Raw genomic sequence first — 22,648 nt, 5'->3', positions numbered from 1 at the left:
ATTCAACTAAGTAATTAGTATGGAGAGTGCTGTCATCAGTGGTGTTACTTATACCACAAAGGATTGCTTCTGTAAGTAAAAGCTAAGGACTAGTTTGCTCGTCTTACTGTCACTCGTCACAACTGTATAATATCTGTGAGTTTTGCTCTGTTTCCTGTCTGCTAAACATATCCCATTTCACTTCCAGGAATCTTTTCATGTGAAGTAATAAATCAAAATTTATTAGTTTGAGCTGAGTAGATTTTTAAAATCCTTAATATGCCATCATTAAACACAAGCACGGAGGGAAAAAAATTCTGTAATCTTTTAAATAGTCATCAATCCTACTACCATTGCAAGGATTTATTTTCCCCCTTTCAAAATGTGAAATTTTTCCTTTGTACCATACATTGAGCAGCATTGTAATACTGTATTAACTCTGTGTGAATAAAGAGCAGTTGAGGCTCTGGTTGAATCAATGAGTAAAAAGCAAAAATTACTTTTCAATGAAACCTTCAGTCCTACTTCTTTCCTCAGAAAGCTTATAGCCTCCCTCATCAGAATGCTACCACAGTAGCATTAAGTCCCTAATAAACTGTTGATAGCCACGGGCACTTCTTTTTCTCCACTTTCAATAGCCTAATGTTCAACAGTGCGCTTCAAAACTTTAAGTTTAGTGCAGATTTTTTTTTAAAAAAAGAGAGTGATTAAAGGTGGTGATTTGGGTCTCAGCTTATAACCCCCCTCACATGTACATGCCATGAATAATGTGCCAGGATGAGCTGAAATTTCTGTTAAGCTGTACACAGGGGAGCAAGTAGCCATAACCAGTTTTGAAATGCTGCGCCACTGGAACATGCCATAACTGGATATTAAAAATACCCCAGAAAAGCACAGTCAGACTTCTCTCTCAGCCCACTTGCCAGGAGGTCTAGGATAGGAAGAACCACTGAGGAGTTGAGAGTCTCCCCACCAGTTCTTGAAAGCTTAGCTTGGTTTTTGGGAGAGCTGAAAAATACGGTATCTTTCAGGACCAGGGCCTTTGGGAAAATTATTGCATCTCTGAGGTTGTTTCTCCCAGAAAAACAGTGTAGTTCCATGATCAAGACACAATTTTAGGGATTCCACCAATGCAAAATTGTGTTCTGTAGGAAATTGTGGTCACAAATGCACTCTTCCGGAAATTTTGTATTATTTAGTATAAATTCTTTGAAAGTGTAATCTAATCTAATTAATGGGAAGATATTGAGAATGAAGTTTGCCTTTTCCTTCTTTATCTAAGAAGAAACTTTCTTCTTAGTTAATGTATCTTCCATTGTGTTTTAGCTATTCAGCACATGGCTTTTTTCTCACTAAATCCTGAGATTTAGATTCCCTACATCTTTTCTTGCTTGTGGTATCTCTGGCAGACTTTCTCAAGAGTTGACTGCTTGTAGAGCCCTGGCAGGATAGGTGCTGTGCCTACAGTGACATCCTTTGATATGAAGAGATTTCCTGGTGGTTCAGTAAAACCTAAAGTATAATGGACTCATCATGACAGTTGGCTTCTGACATTATATATACAGGTTTCATGTAACAGATAGTAAAGCAATAAGCCCTTCACTGTGTCATAGTTTTGGTTCAGGCAATAGTCACATTTATCTATTCCTTCTGCAGCATAGTCAGGTACAGGTGGGCGGCTGTGCAAGGCTGCTGGCTTTGCAAGGCAGTATCTGCATCTCTTTTACTGTGGCAGATGCATTGCTCCTTTTCCTTTTGTCATGAAATAAAACTCAAAATCCCTGCCTCATCATTGATAAAAAAGAGTGGGAAAAGGTGTGCCACAGGTTTGATCGATTTCAGCAGAAGTGCTTTGCTGTTAAGAGAGAATAGTTAGCAACTCAGATTCATTAGCAGAGCAAAACTCAAGCTCCTTAAGGTGGCCTGACTAGAAAATAGATTGTTTTGTAGTCTTTGGGCTTTAATTAAGATGTGTTCAATTCTAGCCCCCTAGCTCCCTTCTCCCCCTACCCCCACCCTTCTTGCTGTGTCACAGACCAGCGATCAGACGCTTTCAGATGGTCCAGCCCATGACTTTGACCTTCTGCGAGGTCTTGTGTTCCCTGGGGAACCGTTCAGCTCATGAGGTCTGATTTCACACTTCCAGGATGCCTTGGCTCTCATAACAATGACAGGGAGACAAAGCCCTTTAGAGTGGGCCGCATGGGGACTTGTTTAAATTGGAAACCAGAGAGGAGTCAAGGAACAAGGTTACAGGCTACAGAATAGCGCTTTTAATAAAGAGCTCACAGCTCTGGTTCAGCTCAAAGAGGGCTATCTCTGTACAATTAATTGAGACGTTTATCTGGAGCATCTTAGGCCTCCACTTTCTCACAGAATTATGTGATAAATATCAGCTAAGAGGCAAATGAAATGTGCATGAAATGAATTTTTAACACTTTGATTACTGTGTCTTCAGTCTTCATTAGAAGTAAATTTATTTGTATTTCTGTCCTCATTATTAATCAATTGTCTGTGTTTTTTCTGAGTACTGTGATTTCAGAACCTTATATATCAGAGAGATTTTACTTAGGAGCTCAGTGATATCTAGGTTTGTTTTCAAAAGCTTTTCAGGCTTTTCCTCTTCTAAAGAAGAGAAACTAAGCATAGAAAATGAGTCAGATTTTTGTTTTCTTCCTTCCCCCTCCTTCCCCCTCCCCTGTTTTATGTCTGGAATTCAGCCTCTCTTCTAAGAAAATTCCGTGTTAAAATTTTGATTACAGTACTTGAAAGTAGGATGAAGACAACAAGATGGCTAATTGTGCTGAACGTAAATGTCTTTTCTAAAATCTGTCCTGCTAAACTGTTCTAACATCACATGTGCAAAAACGGTCTTTGAAATGGTTCTTCAAATGCTAGGAAATGTCACAGTGATGAAGACAAACATTTAAATTCACAAAGGTATGGAAACCCATGCATGTAAAATTGGAGGAATAAATTCAGAGGCCATTTTGAAATATGGTTCCAAAAGTAATTTGCTCAGTCAATTAGTGCAAACAGATTTCAATATACACTTGAACTATCTTCACAAAGTACAAAAATCTAGCAAACGGGCAGAATTCTGTAGTAAATAAAATATTTCATCAGCTCCTGTCATATAGGTCACCTGAAGACTTTGGTCCAATGTCATGTACAGCAAAGGTACTGGGTTTAAGGACAATTTCTAGCATAGTAATTGAAAAAGCAGGATTTTTTAAAGATATTTTATTAAAATATATATCTTGTTAACCGTAACATTTATAATTATACATACAATGAAGGGATGATTTGTGATTAATTATTATTTTTTAGTATTCTGTGGAGATGAGTTTAACTTGATTATGGTGTTACACTGACTTGCCTCGTAAGATACCCCAAGCATTTATGGTATCAGTCCGTTGCAACATGTTTGCATCAGCACAGATAGAGTAGAATTATAATTCCCATTTTAAAGATGGAAAACTAAGAAAGGTTAACTGACTCAGCTAAGGCCAACAGAGCAAGTCCTTGTCAAAGGTGGCATTTCGCTTGGGTTCTGTACTTAATCCATTAGATAAGGCAGCTTCTCATGCTATTGAGCCATTCCTCCTCCTGGCCAAAGGTCAGACTGACTGTTCTGCTGCAAGCAGCTGGCTGGCAGGGAGCTTGGAACAACATTAGTGACATTAGTGTCTGCATGAGTGGCACCGCCCCCCAGAGTCATGAACTGGCTGTCTTGTCTTCTAAAAAAAAATAAAGGCTTTTTTTGCTGTGGGACTTACCTTCATAATGGATAGGCATGGCCAGAGGTAGGAGGGAATCGTAATAGCCTATGAAATATTCAAACAATATTTTGGCTTTCATAGCCATGTTAAAGTTGGTTGAATGTTGTGAAGTTATGATTTGAGAACTTGACATTTAAATGTAGAAATGGAATTTAAATTCCTTATGAAGTTTTTAAACTGTCCAAAGCTTTTTTAGTTCAGTTTGGATATGTAATGTCAATAATGCAAACATTTATATCATGTTTAGTTTAGAATAAGGCTAGTGATTTTCTGAAAATTGGTTCATGGTCTAGATAATGTTGAAATTGATTTTTTGGTCAGGTTTTTTAACTTTATGGACTGTGAAATGGCAAAATTATGAAATTATTTCTTTCCCTGGAGTTATACTGAAGCAATGCATGTTTTCCATAGCTATGATAGAAGTACCTCTCAAGGACTAACAGGTATCTAAGCCAATGCTGTCTGCTGTCCATTGTGAGTTAATACTTCAGAAGTGCAATAAGTTTTTCGGAGGATAGGTAGATCTACCATGTGCTCTCTTGCTTACATATACCCTGAAGAACAATTATATCAATGGTAATTTCTAGGAAGAGCCCATGACAGGCTTAATTAAAAGAGTAAGAAAGACCCTTTCTACAGTGACTGATGGTCTTCATGATTTTTTCATTTTTATTCCTACGCGCTAGAATTTCAGTGTTTGACAATACAGAAGTATGTTTATTACCATACACAAGTGTTTTCTTCCTTTCTAAAACAGAGAATTATCCCACTGCATAAAATATAGATGTTTCCACATTTTTGTTTACTAAAGTCTCCTGTTTTACAATATTAACTGGATAATAAGCAGGTGGCATGCAGTTTTCTGGAGACAAATGCATGTACTTAATAGAATTTTGTGATAAAAAAATCACTGTTGAATTTGTACAAAACATGGCAAGAAAGTTGTTCAGATTTAAGATTTGACATCTTTACATCAAAGAAAAGTCTGCTTTGAATGCAAGTGGAGCTAGGAAATTAATGCAAAAGTGCAGTTATATTCAATAGAAATCTTTGTTTGAAAGAACTTCTATGTTCCAAAATTAATTTTTGCTGGAAAACAGTTTGCTAAGAATCAAAAATTTATATTGGATTATTTTCACCATGGGGACCATTGAAGGAAGGCCTATATAAATTGCCCAGAAATATAAATTATATCATATTGCAGTTTGATAGCTCTGATGTTCAGGTAAAGTTTATAATTAGGCAAATAAAAGATCCTTGCATCTGAATTGGTCACATGTCTTTACCATCTCTTGTGAAAAAGTAGCTCTTTTATAGTTGAATTTGAGATGACACCCAATGGTCTGTTGTTCTAGCTGTCCCCTAGATTGGACAGTTCAGCTTGCTTGCAGCCTGGAAGATGGGCTACAGTGGTGTGTGAAACCAGCCCATGACCACTGTGATATAGGGGTTCACAAGTCACCTAATTTGTTTGGTGCTTGCTTGTGAGTGCCAACATGGAGAGCCAGAAGAAAGTCCTGTGGTGGTTGAACTGATGGAAAGGGCCTTTCCCAAACTTTTCATCTAAAAACCACACAGGCTGTGTGGTGCTGTGGTTACTTGAGAAGAAAATCCAGAAGCTGAAATTGTGTGGAGATTGAGGCTTTGTTGTTTTGCTTTTCTACATATTTTGAGAAGCAGTTGAAGATTGCTTCTGTTAACCACTATTTAGGTCTCTTTTCCATCATGAAAAAGTTTATTTTGTATTTTCTTGCAGAAGTAAAATGTTCAAGTGACCAACCTAAACAGATAATGAATCTGAGCTCCTGGGCTCTGAGGGACTTTGAGTTCTGAAGAAAACAAGTAACACATCTCCAGTTCCTCATTACTACCTCTTTTGGAGAGCTGGGGCTGATTCCAGGTTTTGGGTGTACAGTTCATCCAGGAACATACAGTAATTCTGACAAATAAGGTGGCAAGTGAAAGACTAATTTAAATTAATGTATACATGATATGCAATGTTAGGGACAGTGCTGACTGAAGAAAAATACTCTTCTTAGATCTAAGTAAGGTAATCTCAGTTTGTGCTTTGGTCTTGCACTGTCTAAAGACATAGGATAGCACAAACAAGGATATCTGTCAAACTGGATGCAACATGTGGCCTAAAATTCAAAAGTTTCAAAGATTAAAATAAAGATAGAATTCAAAGCTTATCAAAAGATAAGTAGCTCTTTAGGTTTTTTTCAGTGGTGGCCTACATCACAAAGCAGAACTCCTAGTGTTCGTTCTCAGATAGTCTAGTTCTGTAATGGGTAAAGGGGGAAAACAGATGAGGGATATCTGTCAAAAGAGAAGTTATTTTTCCTTCCAATTATGCATATTATGTAAATTAGCAGTTTATTTCTCTAATTTCAGGAGCCCCTAGGATTGTACAAGTAGAGACCAAAAAATACGAGACATTACAGCAAAGAATGGATAAGTTATTAACTTTGTATTGAAGTTTTCAGCAGGTTTGATTTCAGTGAGTTGGAAGGTATACTTTGTTTTTTCACTACCTACTTTTATCATGAATTCCTGCAATCGGTGGTAATGTGTGATAGCAGTTAGCCCCACTGTGGTCATGGGATACTGAAAATTTTCAGTGTTGATGTTGGTGCTGCTGGGAACATGCTTTTAATGTGTGCCTTAAGTACGTGGCAGTCATCTTATTCTTGCACAGAACCGACCACGTGCTTAGGAATGTATTGAGCATTTGTTGTGGATGTCTGCCTGATCAATATGTCTCTAAAGTCACTGGAACAATAGCTGGAGGCCTACAAAAAGCACAGAGCAGGGACTGGTAGCTGGAAGATCCTCAGTAAATACAGAGGATTTGGTAGAATTTCTTGATGTATGAAAGGTTATATGCAGTTATACACAACAGCTGTGGTTTAGTTTATAGTGAAAGGCGTTGTCATGACAATATAATATGGAATGATATAACTGAGCATAGGCAGCACAAGACTAATCAGAGGTTTTTAAGTGTACTTTTAGAAAGGCTAGAGGGAGAGCACATACTCTTCTGAACATGAGTGGTTCTTTTATTAAAAAATGAGGAAAACCCTTTCTGTATCTCTTGTTTGAAACAGTTAATCACATTATCTGACAGAAATTTTCTGACGCTGCTGCTGCCTTTGTTGGAGTGTGTTGTGCTTAAGGTACTGGTTTTGAATAATATAGTGTTGTTGGATCTTTTGGGTCCTCCTAGAGACCAAGCAGAGCTAAGCATATTTTTTACTATTTTAGTGCTCTCTAAAGGCTTTCAATGGGAACAATCCCATTATTTTGAACACTCTTGAAATGCAGCAGGTTGCCAAGGCTGTCAGTGAGAATGAAGATGCAGTTACTCTTTCTAATAATGAAAACTTGAAAGATGACAGATAGATATGAGTTTCACCAAGTCTTCATGCATTGTTTTATCTTTGTCTCCCTAGATCCCATTCACTTATTTGGGTTAGTATCTTAATAATGTTTGCAGATACCTTATGCTGGGCATGTCAGCAATGAGTGGTGACTTTCAGAGGCCCAGCTTGGTTATGTGTGTTTCAGCATATGGTGAAAGTGCCCACAGGCAATGGTGAATGTGCATATGGGAAATTTTAAACCAAATAAATCTGATAAAACCAACATTCCTTAGCAGAGACCTTCAAAGCTGGGAAACTGCTCTGTATCAGCCATGGTATTTGAACCTTCCCTTGAACCATGGCATGATATTTCTTCTATTCAAATTTGTTCTTTAAGTATTTTCAAATTATAGGAAGGAGGAGGTGTGAAATGTTGACTGTAAGTGAGGGATTTTTTTCCATTTCTGAAAACCATTTGTCTTTGGTTTTATTGAGGAGCTCTATAATTAATACATATTGTTGTTACATATTATTGATTGATATCCATGTAAATCTGTAAGAATAGTCGTTGAAAAAGTACATGCCAAGAGGTACAGAGAATAAATAAATGTAGTAAATACCCTCTCTTTGTTTATAGAATATGCCTTGAATATGCTGCATTGTAATTTACTGTGTCTGTGTGTGTTTAATAAGCTCAACTCACATCATACCACCATATGCAATATATGATTAATAACACTTTAAAAAATGAGATATAGTAGTCCACCTGCTGTGCCAGTGGTGCCTTGTTATTTTAACTGTCTTCTGGGTGTTTCTTTTTCAAACACTGAAAGTTAAAGAACTCAAATAATATGAATGGTTTAGATTTCCTGCCACTTTCTAGCCTTGTGAAGTAGAACCTTGAGATAAATGTGTGGTACATCCATTTCTGCTGACTAATGAATTGTATAATTTTTCAAGATAATGGGAAACATTCAGGAGTATATGATTTTCTAGAGAAGGTAAACGTCAATTAACTTTAATTCACAATGTGTTTAAAATAATTATTCTTTATCATTAAAGTTAATAATATGCACATCAACCCTTGGTTAGTCAAAATCAGTACTGTAGTTTGGGAGATGTAGTCCCTGGATAGCTTTGTCTAAGTATTGACTTCATTGTCATTTGTATAAGGTATAAAACAAATTTTGTGCTTCCGTAATATCATTAATGTAGCCCCACTAATGTAGCTACTTTAGCTACTCAGTTTATAGTTTCTAATAAGGCACAAAAAAATAATCCAGGGTTATTAAAGAAATTGAGAAACACAATTGCCTAGTATGCTAGATTTAATTGTAGAAGGCCAATGTCAACATTCAATATCTTTTGAACAGTTTACTGCCCAAAGAAAGTCTGGAGAGAAGAGCAAGCCACGAGTTACTACACAACTCAATTGTTCATTTACATCAAAGTTCCCCTGGGTCCAGGAAGCTGCAATTTGTTGTTCAGCTTTCTACTTATGTGAAAATAATGTATACACTTGTACTCTGCCTAAGGCAAAGTTGACTCCCTTCAGCTGCTGTAGAAAATAAAAATATAAAAGCAGGATAGCATGCCTCTGTTTTGGGCAGCATTTATAGCAGTTGTCATTACTGACATAATTTGAAATATATGTTAAATAATTTAGTCCACAATATGGTTTCTTCCCTTTATTGCCTCTTTATTGAGAGAGGTCTTCCCACCATGCCCCTCATGTTTTCATTGGTGTTCTTTCCATCATAGTTGTTACTTAGGTCTACCTTGCTACCCCTCCTTAACCTTCTAGGAAATTTCAGGATTGCCCTGAAATGCTGAAGATACCCAACCCGCCAACTTTTTCTTTCTCTCCCTTTGGAGTACTCCTTTTTCAGACAGCCAAGCTGTCCTTAAGCATCAGATTCTACTTTTTGTCTACTTTTCTTCTCATCCTTTTGTCCTAGTTTGGCCAAGGATGTGCAAAGGCAGAGCCTGGAGCTGTGTGGGCCTCTCTAGGCTGTTATTCTATACACTCAAATCATCGCTGGTGTGTGCTAGTCAGGGAGTCTCATGTCCCAGATGAAGAGGTCATGGCTCCTGGTGGAGGAAAACAGGGGCAGTGCAGAGACTCAGCAGCCATTTTTTCCCTTTCTGGAGGAGTGTGTGGCAAGTGGAGTGGTGGGTTGGTGCTGGTCCCAACTGGAGGATTTGTCTAACACTCTGCGTTCTTTCATTGTCTTGGTCTTGGGGAGAAAAAGTGCAGGTGTGGAAAGTTGGTGTGCCATTATCTTTCATTGACTTGTGGGAAAAAACATGGTGGAGGGAGCGGTGGGGTGGCACCATCTGTGGAAGTGTTGTTTTGGACTCAGTAAACATTTTGCACGTAATCACCCTCTTATGCACACTGTTACTGTTTGATTTCTTATCTCATTGCCGTTTCTAGTAAGAGGTTACCTCAACCCTTTAGTTTCTCTCGCCTGGAAGAGGGGTTGGGGAAGAGGGAAGCAGCTTAACTTCCTGGCGGACTTAAACCACAACACCTTTCCAAAATCAAACCTTAAAAGGGTTAGTGTCAGTTTCATGTTCTACCCCTAAACTTGCAGTTGTGATAGTTTTTCTTGCACTTTCCTTAGTATATAAGCACTGCTTGCCTGCAGTCTTTTCCTGTAAGCTGCCTATTTCATATTTAAGAACACACACACACACACACATACTTGCTTAGCCCATTACTTTTCTTTAAAGGAAAAGAAATAGACCTCCATATCCATTTCCATTATCCTGCTTGCACACAATTATCTACATAATGTATTTTCAAAGCAGCAACTTCATACTTTCTCCTTTGGTGGCTTTCATGCTGAGGGACCTCTTTGTAAATATATCCCAAACTACTTTTTTTGTACTTTAATGTATAATAAAATATTAACCATGTTTTGCCTTTCTGCTGTACTGAGACTACAGTCTGTCATTCCAGCCCATACCATCTCTAATACATCTTTAATTGTACTTTCCCTGTTTGTCTTGTATTAGGCTTTTATATAAGGCTGTCTTTAAGAGTCTTTGATTTTGGGGAGAGGATTTGTACTGTGTGAAACATAATACAGCATAATAATCTTTGAATCATTTTTCTAGGTGCTATGTTGTAACAAATAATACAGAATACTACATTTCCTTCATGTCAAAATTCTCCCATTATGTTGTCTTTAAAGTCAATGGAGAATTGGTACCATTGAAGTAAAGTTCTCTCAGCTGTCTTCAAGAGTGCTTGGCAACTTTTAAGAACATGCTGTGTTTCATCAGAAGAGTCTGTATGATAATTTTTTGCCCCACCCCCCCCCCTTTTTTTATTTTTTTAAGGCAAAAGAATTGTTCTTTTAACAAAGAACGTTAATAGATTATGGAGATGAGCAGTGTGGTATGAATATCTTGAATATAGTCCAGACCATTACAGTGCAGCTCAGAAAATGTGAAACAATCCCCCAAACTTGTTTTTATTTAAAGCTTGCTCATCATGTGTTTTCTTAGTTCATAAAATTTGTTCCAAATTTTCTCTTACAGGTAAAAGTGACCCATTTTGTGTAGTTGAATTGAACAATGACAGATTGCTGACACATACTGTCTACAGGAACCTCAATCCAGAATGGAACAAAATCTTCACATTGTAGGTATTTGGATTTAGGTGGGGGGAATGGATGGGCAGTGGGTTTTGGGTCTGTTTTTGGACCTGAGGGTGTTGGAGAAGAAACAAAAATACTTACTGGTAGTTCTAAAGAAGAATAGTGATGACATACTGATACTGCTTAACAGATCCAAATACATTTGGAGGATTGAAAACATGAAAAAAAATAGAGAAAATGTGTCATTTTAAATTTTAAAAATGCCAGGTCTGTTTCACAGAAACCAGGTATGAGTAATGCTATGCGCACCAGACTCCTGCTAGGTTCAGCAAGAGTTTCAAGGGCCAAATCCAGTGTGATGGATTTGCCCCTAAAGTTTTGAGTAGTGAAAAACAAAAGATACTGTGAATATGACCTTCATCAAAATGTGGTTGTTAACTGTAAAAAACATTAGATAACTACATAAAGTTAGAAATTATACATGCATTTATATTTCTCTCAATTATGATAAAATACTTTCCGCTTCTTTTTTCCATTTTCCAGCTGCACTTCTCACAATACCATCTAGTATCATACTAGTACAATCCAGCTGTTGGGTAAAATGCAGTCTAAAACTATTTATTAGGAATTGATGTGATTGGGTTTTTTATCCTTGTGTTATTTTGAAGACAGTTAAAGGCTTTGACAGAAACAGAAAAAAAGCTCTTCTACAGACAAAATGTCCTTGTTTGCCTTGCTCAATTGCCTTTTTTTCCCCCCCTTCTCTCTGACTGTAATGTGATACCAATGAGTAGAAAAACATGATCGTTGCAGGTCTCACTGCTGCTGAAATCAGTAACAATCCTCTACAAAAACAGTCAAAGCTTTAGTTTTGTGTACACTTATTTCACTTTATTGTACATAAAAATGCTATATTTTGCCCTCAATCTCAAAACTCAGTGTGATTTTAATTTTTGTTTTCCCCTCCAGATTTGTTATTCATATATTTAGCATCCACAGGTTTTGTTGACCTGCAGTGAGCTCTCAGAAATGAATTCAGAACAAAATTAAAAAAAAATTCACAGTAGTTGTACTTTTCAACAGCTTCTTACAGTAGTTCTCATTTCTGTATCTATTTACCAAGAGCCAATAACTAATCATCTTCTACTTCTCAACAGTGTTTTCTGTACAAGAAATTGTCTGGATTTCTAGAGGACAAAAGACTAGTAAGAATCTAATAGAAAACCTCTAAAGGTTTTCAGGGCTTCTATGTACATTTGCATTTATCCTCAGATTTCTTGTTTAATTTTTGGGCTGGAAATCCCTCATCTGGAAGAGTATATTTTACTGAAGTTGAACTGCTTTGTTCGTATTTTCTGGAACAGCCATTCAATCAAACATGAATTCTCTCAAATAATTTTTTTAATTCAAGTAAGGAATATGAATTTTTCACCCAGAAGTTTATCATGTACAGTGACATTTCCTGTGCATGGCAATGGAGTGTTTAATAGCTTGCAGGGTTTTTTCCTCGGTTGTACCTGAGAGATGCATTGTTCCGTGTTGGTTGTTCTTCATTTGTTGTAATTTGCTGTATATTTGTAATTAAACCAGGATTTCAGAAACAAAGAACTTGTTCTTAGTGCAAGGTTATGCTCCTGTAGCTTGTAATTATTTCCATTTACAAACCTACAGGTTTCACTGTACTTGCCACAAGAATTGCCAAAAGGATAGTGATGTTTAAGAGTAGCTTTTAAAAGCTCTCTGTCCTTCAGCAGGTGACTATAAATCCCCCAGTGCTGCTCCGTGCAGCACAAATCCCAGGCAGGAGATTTAAGGCAACATCCTTCAGAAAACTTCTGCTGGAAAAACCTTGCAGAGAGAGAGAAAGAGTGATAATTACAGCCCTTAAAAAATACTTGGGTTATAAAAAGCCTTGCAGAGAGAAAGAGAGAGAGAGAGAGAGAGAGAGAGAGAGAGAGAGAGGGTAACCATTGCAGCCCTTAGGAAGTATTTTGGTTATATGCAGAAATGTCTCATTTACTTGAGCTCAATTCTCTTCCATGGCTTGGAAAAATAGACGGATATTTGTGCTAACATTTTACAGTTTTGTACTTGGTACCCGGTGGAGTAAGTGACTTCTTTCTTCTGTGTGTACTTCTCCCCTTGTAGCAATATAAAGGACATCCACTCAGTGCTTGAAGTGACAGTTTATGACGAAGACCGCGATCGAAGTGCTGACTTTCTAGGCAAAGTTGCTATACCATTGCTGTCCGTAAGCTTCATTCACCTGACATACTGCTCTGAATTTTTCCCGCCAAAGGGGGAAAGAGAAAAAAAAAAAAAAAATTGCAGCCCTGAGTCTGTCATTTCTCAACCAAGGTCTGTAATAACACTAAAATTTTAACATACTCTATTCACGGCCATGTTGAATCCCATGATAGTTAATTTTTCCTGACAGACTCGGTCCTGGTAATGAACAGGTACTTGTCAGACTTGCCACAGTTGTTTTGGGTTCTCTGTCAGTTTCAGCAGCTGGGGGTCAGGGGTCACCGGGGGGGTGTATTCAGCAGAGACCACAAGACAGACGGCTGTCATGTCCTTTTCCTGCAGATTCAAAATGGTGAACAGAAAGCCTACGTCTTGAAAAACAAGCAGCTGACAGGGCCAACAAAGGGGGTCATCTATCTTGAAATAGATGTGATTTTTAATGCTGTAAGTCTTAACTTTGGGGGTTTTTGTACTGCTAAAGAGTTCAGTTTCATGAAAGCTTTTGTTCCTGATTTGTAGAGAATTTCTGTCATTCCTCATTTTCTCTAAGCCTTGATTTATACTACAGAATACTCTTCTGCCACCACTTGGCACACCCACTCTTTTTGTTGCTGCTGCTGCTGCTATTGCTGCTAATGTACAGAGGAGCAAGTCTTGTCTCTGTGTATGCTTATGTGTCCCGAGCTTGGCAGGCATGACTTTGAAACTTGGTAAATTTTACGAATTGAAGCTTGTGTTATTACTGAGGAGAAAGTAAACTTGAAATACTGACACACTTTTTAATGCATAGGTGAAAGCCAGCATACGAACTTTAATGCCCAAAGAACCAAAGTACATTGAAGAGGAAGACAGACTGTCTAAACAGGTAAAGAGTAAGGAAACACTAATCCCTTCTAAAATCCGTAGTATCAAGTGTGCACATTCAAATATCTGGTATCATACTGCTGAGAGTAAAGAATAACATTTTCATTACATGTTTACAAAAGAATATGATAGGTTGAGAAGTCAGAAACAAAATACATGGGTTTAATGTGTCTCCTCTATAAACTGCGGCCTAATTTCCATGAAATACATGAATAAGAACACACTTGAAACCATCAGGTTTCACACATATCAGATTATTGTACAGGTGCATGTAAAATAAGTCTTGCATAAATTTTTTCTGTTAACTTCAACCCAAAAGTTCTCCATTAGTTGCAAGGCGAAGAGCCAACATTCTTTTAGCCAAAATTTCAAAGAAGTTACTTGAGTAAGGTTGGAATTAAAAGTGAAAGCAGACTAAAACTCTGGAATCCCAGGAATAGGAAATGTCTTGACTCTCTTTTTTCTCTGGATATTTTTGCTGCACACAATTTTAATGCTTTGGTAAAAAATTATTTAAAGACATATTTTTCTGCACTCAAACTACTTTGGACTTGGTTTTTGATTTTCCACAAAAATATCTTACATGGAGAGAATTGGTTGGACTATGAGAACAAGATTTTTGTTGTTTTCAGTGAAAAGTCAGAGGTCTCAGAACTGTTTTCTTTGTTCCTGAAAGCTTGTAGACTTGAGCATGGTTTAAATTACCTACTGGATGATTTTTATATCAGTTTATTATACAGTTAGTATAAAAATATTTCAAGAAGCAAAATATTTCTTTATTTGCAATTTTCAGTAATGCAGTTACTAAAGCTGCATTTTGCACTACTATTCCAGCAAAGAAGCAACAAAGCCTTTTGCTCAAGATTAATTTTTCTTCCCACTTTCATAAATGAAAATGTCATTGTGACTTTTGCAGATGGCAGGAGGAGTGGCTATTTCCTATGTGACTCAGTACACAAATCGTTCACTGGTTTGTTCACTTTTTCAGGTGAAGTGTGTTGCCATTTTAGAGGATTTAAGTATATTTTCCTGAATCAAAACCTAGAGTTGTTATGTCTTACATATATGTAATTTGAAAGTGTGCAGATTACTTTGGTAAATACTTAAAACAATGCTTTCAAAATATATCACAGCAGAAAAAAATTTTAAAAATGTTAAATGGTACAGGTATCTTAATGATATTAGAGCAGTAATGTTGTATGATTTCAGGTTAGTGTCCTGCAGCATCTTTTTATTTTAAAAAGTCAGCATTTGTCAAGAAAGGCTTAATAAAACTGAAATCCAATTAATATGGTAATTTGTGAAATTTTGCAAGTGGCTTTTTAATGCTGAAAAATTTTTGTACCATCTAGAATTAAATCCAACAAATACCAATTGAGACAATTAACAAATTCTCTCTCTTCCAAGTCTCAGGTTTTGAACTAACTTGTTCAATTATTGAGCTAAAGAGCTCAGTATTTTCTCAGCCTTCACCCAAATTGAGAATGACAATATTGCTAGCATGAGCCTCTTCTGAAACTTTTTTGGGTTTTGAAATATTTTCAATATTTCATCTTTTTAACAGCTACTGTTAAGGAACTTCATCCGGATGAAGCATTGTATCATGGCTCTTGTTACTGCTGCCTGCTATATTAGCAGTTGTTTTGACTGGGATTCTCCACCAAGAAGTCTCGCCGCTTTTTTGGTATGATCTTTTTTACACTATTTTTAGTCATCCCAGTGTGTTTGTGTTACAGACTGGGAGAAAATACTGTGTAGATTGGTGGTTTCTTTTTAATTTGTTTAAAAGTTTGCATTATGATGACAGCATAAATCACATTTATCCTTTTTTTTTTTTAAATAATTAAGTTTAAAACATCACACAAAAAAGATGGAGTTTAAAAAAAATTATAATGGTATATTTATAGTAAAAAAGTAATTGTTCATATAAGTTACAAGCAGGTGATCCAAATCAAAACAGAATCGGTGAACTATGGATAATATATTTTAAGCTTCTTACAAATTACTTCCTTTAAATTTTGTTTGATCCCCTTGTATATTGAATAATGACTCTTAAAGTATTTTGGATTGTTATTTATTCAAAGGTGGTGCTCCTAGATTTAAAAAAAAAAAAAAAAAAAAAGTCCACCAAAATAAAACAGTCCACCAAAATAAAACAAACCCAACTTTAAAACCATACATGCAAACAAGCAAACCACCTTTTACACAGGAAGCTCTGGTCATAGTTTCTAGTGAATGGTTTAAAGTGAATCTGATTTTAGCTATTTAAACAGCATTGCTGCTTTTCCATGAACACGATCTTCATTAGTATTAAACTTTATTTTTTCGGTTAAATTTAAAAAATTCCAAGCACAGTTGTAGATTGCATTGTGTTACCCAGATCAATACCTCTTTATTTTTAAAATCATAAGAGCTACAAAGAAGACCTTTTTTTTTTTTTTTCATTAGAGAGTAGAAATGTGTACATGGACATACTTTCTGGAATTTCTAAGTTTTTTTAATTGGCCGAAATACTGAGATTAGGAGCCTCTCCTGCATGATTATGAACTGAGAAGAGTTTCAGTATAAATTTGAATAATTATAGAATATAGAATATTAGAATAATTATAGACACATCTGGTGTGGACAGTACTTTTTACTGGGATGCTTGAAGGTCAGGTGCCTCAAATTTGGAGAAATCAAACCAAGCATTGGAGCTGGCTGTGCAATAAAATGAAGTGGTTGGGTGTGTCACTAAGTCATGCTGTTTTGCAGAAAGTTTCTTCTAGCAAGGCTCCATTTGTGCTGTGTAGCTTGTTAAACCTCCTTGTGCCTGTCAAGGATGGCAGCATGCTGTCGGTCCTTGGTTGCCACATTTGTTGAGAGTACAGGAGATACATGTGCTATATTGTTCAAAGAGCCAGGGGGTTGTACTTCTACTGATGTCTGTAGTAATGGCTTTATGTGCAAAGATTAAATATGCTTGCTACTGTTTGCTGGCGAAAGGTGAATCTATCATTTCAGTTGAAAGTTATCAGCTCTTCATAGGAAAATGCAGGTTTCAACATAAAACTCAAATGTCCACATTGCTATTACTATTTCAGTTAGTAAGTATTCATCACCCTAAGTCAGAATTTAATATGGATATGGAACATTCAGGTGTTGCCAGTGTAAGAAAGGAAAATGGAAAGACATCTTATTCTTTGGGTATTCCCACCCAGCCCCCCCCCTCCCCCTCCTCCTCCCCTGCCATGGCACACTGCTGTGGCCATGGAAGAAGTAGTAATCATTTCTGGTCATATTAATAATAAATCAGTGTCATAATAAGTAGCAGTAGTAGTAGTAGTACATAAACCAGAATTTGAGTAGGGAAGTCAATGATCAGTATACGTTATTATTATATTTACAGTGTATTGCAGTGCAAACATGTTTGTGATTATATTTTTATAGATATATTCATATTTTTCATACCTATCTAGAGAGATAGACATATATATAAAAAATCTGATTTTCTTGGTTTTCTTACAGTATTTGTTTTGCTATGTAGGTGTTGCAGTAGATTTTTGTGTTTACATCAGTGTTCTGATTGTACAAATGTATTCCTGTTCTGCATCCAAAATGCATACTGTGCATTTTGTAGAGGACAAAAAGTACAGGATGACGTGATGTTATTTTCTCCAAGGATTAAATCATTCCTCTGTCAAGCAAAAGAAGTTTTTGCTGGACAATTCAAACATATGTGAATTTTTATCATGATTATAAGCTTTGGGTTTAGATGGTTTCTGGACTTTCATAGGCTGTTGAAATCTCGAGAGTGATCCACTTGCTTGTCTTAATGTGAATTACACTTGCACTAAGGTTACAACTTAATTTAATAGTGTGTATAAAATGAATGTATGTATATGTTTCATTTTATCTTCACTATTTTGAAAGTTGTCTTCTAGAGGCTAGAAAAGTCACAGTGAAATGTCAGTTCCAGAAAGGAAAGCAGGCTGTTCTGGATATTTTCAGCTCTTTAGGCAGACGAATAACATAGAAGTAAAGTTTTAAACTAACCTTTTCTTCTATCCTGTTGGATTTGAAAATATGCTGTGATGGGTACATCCTGATACAGATGTATCAGGATGTGATATGAACATTCATTTCACCTAAGTGGCATATGTAAGGGTTGATTTTTTGATCTCTCAATGCCCCATGTCCTTGGCATTACAACAATGGATATTTTTTACCCTATGGCTTTTCTTTGTGACAGGGATATGCAGGACCCCAGGTGAAGAAATTCCGCCACAATAGCTCAGTTTACAAAAATGTAAAAGAAAACTACTCTTAGAAACCTACATAAAATCTTGATTAATACGATAGCTATAATAAGTTACAGTTACCTGCTTTATATGCCTTATACTCTTCACTGCAGTTCTTTTAAAAGTCATTCTCCTTGGAGAGTCACACTGTTAGTCACCAAGGCTAACATTGTTCACTGAAAGGGCTTGCTGATTATTTTTACTCCTGAGCTTAGCTATCTCAAACTTTTACATTATTTGGGACATTTTAGGTATGGAAATGCTGTTGAAGTTTTAGGATGATTCTTTCTAAAATCTGTCCAAACGCATCAGCTGTTGCTGTTCGGATGCCCAGTGTTACTTGTGCTCTTCATAGAGGTTTGGAAACATCAAATTAAGTTCTGAATGTTCTAGATTATGCATTTCCTCAGCTAAACAATATTTTACCTGGTTCTATTGAACTTCATAAGCTCATCATCTTCACTGGGGATTTTGACTGAATAATTAAAAGTTTTCACTCCATTTCCTATTTCTATGCTTCGGTAATTCACAGCAGAAGAAAAATTCTTACCTAGATTTTTTATATATATATATATATATATACACACACACACACACACACACACATACACACACACACACACCATATATATATACACACACTATATATACTATATATATATACACACGTGTGTGTATGTATGTATGTATGTAATTTTCACGCTGATATAACTGCGATGTATTAATAGCTGTTATTTTTCAGATACTTAAAGATATTAATAAATAGCTCTTGAACCATAGGTTGATCTGACTAGCGTATGACTTTGTCTTAGAGCAATTAGAAGAATCTATATTTTCTCCTGCTTTTTTGTATTAATTTCCTGTTAAATAAAGGAAGTGGATAGCAACAATATTAATATGCCAGTCCCAGAACAGTTTTATTATACTACATGTCTAGAGGTTAATCAAGAATGACTTATGTACTTATGTTTATGCTTTTTAAGACCTAAATACAGTGGGGAAAAACCATAATATGTAGAGAGGATTTGCCCTAAAATCACATATTTTTCTCTATTTAAAACAGACCTTTGCAGTATTTAGCAGGGTTTTTTTTGTGTGGTTTGTTGTTGTTGTTGCTTGTTTGTTTGTTTTAAATTTGGTAATTAATATGGTACATTTCAGGAGGAAGAACTTTAGTTCTTTAGTATGCAAAAGTGGATGTTTTTTCTTCAGCTTAATCCACTGTGGACACTGAAATGTTTGCTAAGTTAGGCCTAATTTCCATCAGCTTCTTGGCCAGAGGTTTGTGTTCTTATAGTTGTCAGTGGGTGCAACATGAGGGGAAAAAGGTCTGTATTCTCTTTTTCCAATACTAGTATTTCTCACTGTAGTGAGCTGAAAAATAATTGGACAATGGGGCTATCAGTAAAAGGACACACTTCAGTGTGAGACAGTGAATTATTTTATGGGACAAACTTTAATCTTGAAATGTGATTGTAGATAATTTGTGCTACCATCTCTCCATTTGGAATTCTTTTAACCATTTCAGCAATTTTACAGTAAGTACTGCTGTGTTTAACATTAACATTTGATACACATTTAATTTCTGTACTGCTCTGTGGTCCTTAGGGAGCTTTGCTCTAGTGCTACATGAGAGAGACAAAGTATTGATCAGTTAACATTTCAGCTATGTATGTTGCAAAATTAATGAAAATGCCAGACAAAAATGTCAGAGTGCACAAAAAGGTAAAATTTAAATTTGGTAGTTTAATGAAAAGTTTAAGATGTGCATTATCAAAAATATCTCCTTACCTTTAAGGTACTTTTCATAACCGAGTAACTAAAGAAAACCACATATTTTACTTAGAGGAATACTAAACATGAAATATGAGGGAATATATAATCTTCAAATGTTTGGTATCCCAAAATGGCCTCCATAAGGTATTTAATTGCCTATTTGAACATTTAACTGTTACTCATAAAATAAACTTACTTTGTTTCTCACTTGGAATCAGAGTGCCCTCATCGGATGAACACACATATTAGCCTCAAATTAAAGCTACTCATTCTCCTATTCCTGTTATTATTCCTTTCATTCATTCTATATGTGTACATGCATACACAGAGAAAATACTTTTCTTTCTTTCTCAGCCTCTCAAATATTGATAAAATGATTCTCCCTGCATCCAAGTCATTTGTCAGGCCTAACTCACCTTCACTTTGTCTTCTAACATTGCGGAATTCATGTGTGAAAATGACATAATAGTGTCCCTAAGCTTTTGATTAAGTGTTCGTTCTCTTGCACATATGCTATTTAGTTCTGGAGGTGTCACATTAATTAATTGAAAAGGAAACAGGATTTAAAAGAACTGGTTCCTAGAAGGAAATGAGACAGCAAAACAATTTTGTCAATTTACTGAGTTTTTCCTAATAAAAAGGGAAAAAAAATCACTACTATGTATTTTGGAAACAATGTTCACACAAAGATGAAAGATGATGTTTCCAGAGAGACTTGGTATGATTCCACCAGGGGTTGGAATGCATTTGTTGTAATTATTACATATTTTCCTTATTTTTTCACACTTGTAAGAGAATCAGAATTTTCACATATATTAAAACACTTGTAGATGTTCCCATTGTGGATACCATTATTAAGGATTCAACCTTCAAACAAAATTAACCTTTTGTTAAACCTGGGTGGAATGTATCATCAAATTAGCTTTGCCACCTCTTGTCTAGAATTTGAAATTTGAATAAGTGCTGATAAGGTCTTTGCAAAAGCTTTTTTTATCTCCCAGAAAAAGCCTTTCCAAAAACTGTTGTTGCTGTCAAAAATGCCTGTTCTCAAAAGAGAGAGTTGCAGAGGTAAAGTGATATGACGATGGCAAGGCCAGGACAAGATTAATTTCTGATGCTTGTTACACACATATGTAAGTCTTTCACCTTTTTGTCATCTGTATCCTCACCAGCAGGTTAGAAAAAGAAATGGACCACACTGCTGTGGCGTTTGGGGGACGGGTGGTTTCTGAAGTAAAGCAGGCAAAAAAAAAAGTGGCCTAAGTTCTGTTTCCTCTTTCCTAATTTTCTATATATCAGCAGAAATAATGCTGGACCTCTTCAAAATTACAGTGGAATTTGTGCTTTTTACGACACTCAGCTATACCTTGTGCCAGGCTTTAGAAGGTAGAATAGGAAAGAAAAAAATAGCAGAACCTGGTATATAGGACCAAAGAGATCCATCAGGTATTAATACTGAGAGAACATACCAGCACCAGCTACGATTAAAAAGACACCTCTTAACTATAACAAATGAGGTGTGGAAACTGGTGTGGAAAAAATGGTGTCATCAGTCCACATCTTTTATTTCAAAAATTGTGTGTTTGCAAATCTGATACAAAGAAAGACTGGGGAATATTTATATCTGTAAAAGCTTCTTTTAGCATTGTATTTTGTTTATAAAAAGTCACTTTCATTTGGCTTTCTTCACAGAATGAATGCATACTTGCTAAACCAGTTTAACAGTGAGATTCATTGCCCAAGCACAGACCTGTGCCATTTTCAGCAACCTAGAGCATCCTATGTGCTGTCCAGCTGCTGTCCCAGAAGAGTATGTGTCTGTCTTAGGTTCTCTGTGATTTCTGCCATCACTATCCAGGTGACTGGGGTGCCCACCTGCGGGTGTCTAAAATGGCACTAGCTCTAACTTTAAGCACTTTAATTGCTCCCTTAGGTGTTTATTTTACCTGCATATATATTATAGTACCTAACTAGATGCTGTTCTGAGTTTCTTCATAATCTTAAGGCGTTAAACCTCAAAAAAACCTATGGCGTGCGGGGAATTACTTCTCTTATTTTGTGATTTATCAAACTGGAATAGACAGCAGGATAAAGCATTGGTATACCAAGTCTTAAACTTTTCCTTCAATACCATACCATTTTCCCATGCATTTTCTTTAGAAAACTGACAGTATTCTGAAATTATTTAACAACCAAATCTTTTTGATTCTATTATAGCTTGATACATCAAAAAGTCTGATGGACAAAAACGTGGTTGATGAAAAATTGTGGAAGTTGAAGAAAGTTATTATTTACTCTCCTGTATTTAGGATTATGTAGAAAGTTCTAAAAGCAAGATTAGATTTCCTGCTGAGGCAGTGATATGACTAGAAATCTGGGCAGCCAGTTTGTGTGAGTTGCAGTCTTACTCTGCAGTATGTATCTGATGAACCAGGATACGTACAAGGCAGTCCCCCACTGCCTGGTGTTACTAGAAGTGTTGCAGAGTGGACCATTGGGCCCCCAGAGAGGGCTTGCATTGTGTAACCAATTCTTACTTGCACTCTCCTCTTCAGCACATAAAACAGTACTGAATGAAAAGCTTTGCACTTGAAGGAATTCAGACATCATTGATACTGAATTTGGATAATTACTAAGTAGCTTGGGTGTTCTAAGGTAGTTGCGTACCCTATCATCCTCAGGTTCCCTGAGGTGCTATTTCACAGTTGTTGCGGGAGATCTTTGCCACTCAAACTTCCATGACTTAGATA

At 36.3% G+C, this 22,648-nt stretch overlaps 1 protein-coding gene across 1 annotated transcript in view; it reads left to right on the top strand.

The window, feature by feature from the left end:
- The window catches only part of MCTP1 (multiple C2 and transmembrane domain containing 1), a 220,173-nt gene that overhangs the window by 101,100 nt on the left and 96,425 nt on the right, over positions 1-22,648 (top strand). The window contains 5 exon segments of the mRNA XM_040090995.1: positions 10,673-10,775; positions 12,880-12,982; positions 13,321-13,422; positions 13,769-13,843; positions 15,407-15,526. Of these exon segments, the coding sequence (XP_039946929.1) occupies positions 10,673-10,775; positions 12,880-12,982; positions 13,321-13,422; positions 13,769-13,843; positions 15,407-15,526 (503 nt within the window).

Source organism: Hirundo rustica, chromosome Z, assembly GCF_015227805.2.
Source record: "Hirundo rustica isolate bHirRus1 chromosome Z, bHirRus1.pri.v3, whole genome shotgun sequence".
Classification (NCBI taxonomy): domain Eukaryota; kingdom Metazoa; phylum Chordata; class Aves; order Passeriformes; family Hirundinidae; genus Hirundo; species Hirundo rustica.
Note: the sequence above shows the minus strand (reverse complement) of the source record. Positions and strands in the feature narration are given on the sequence as shown.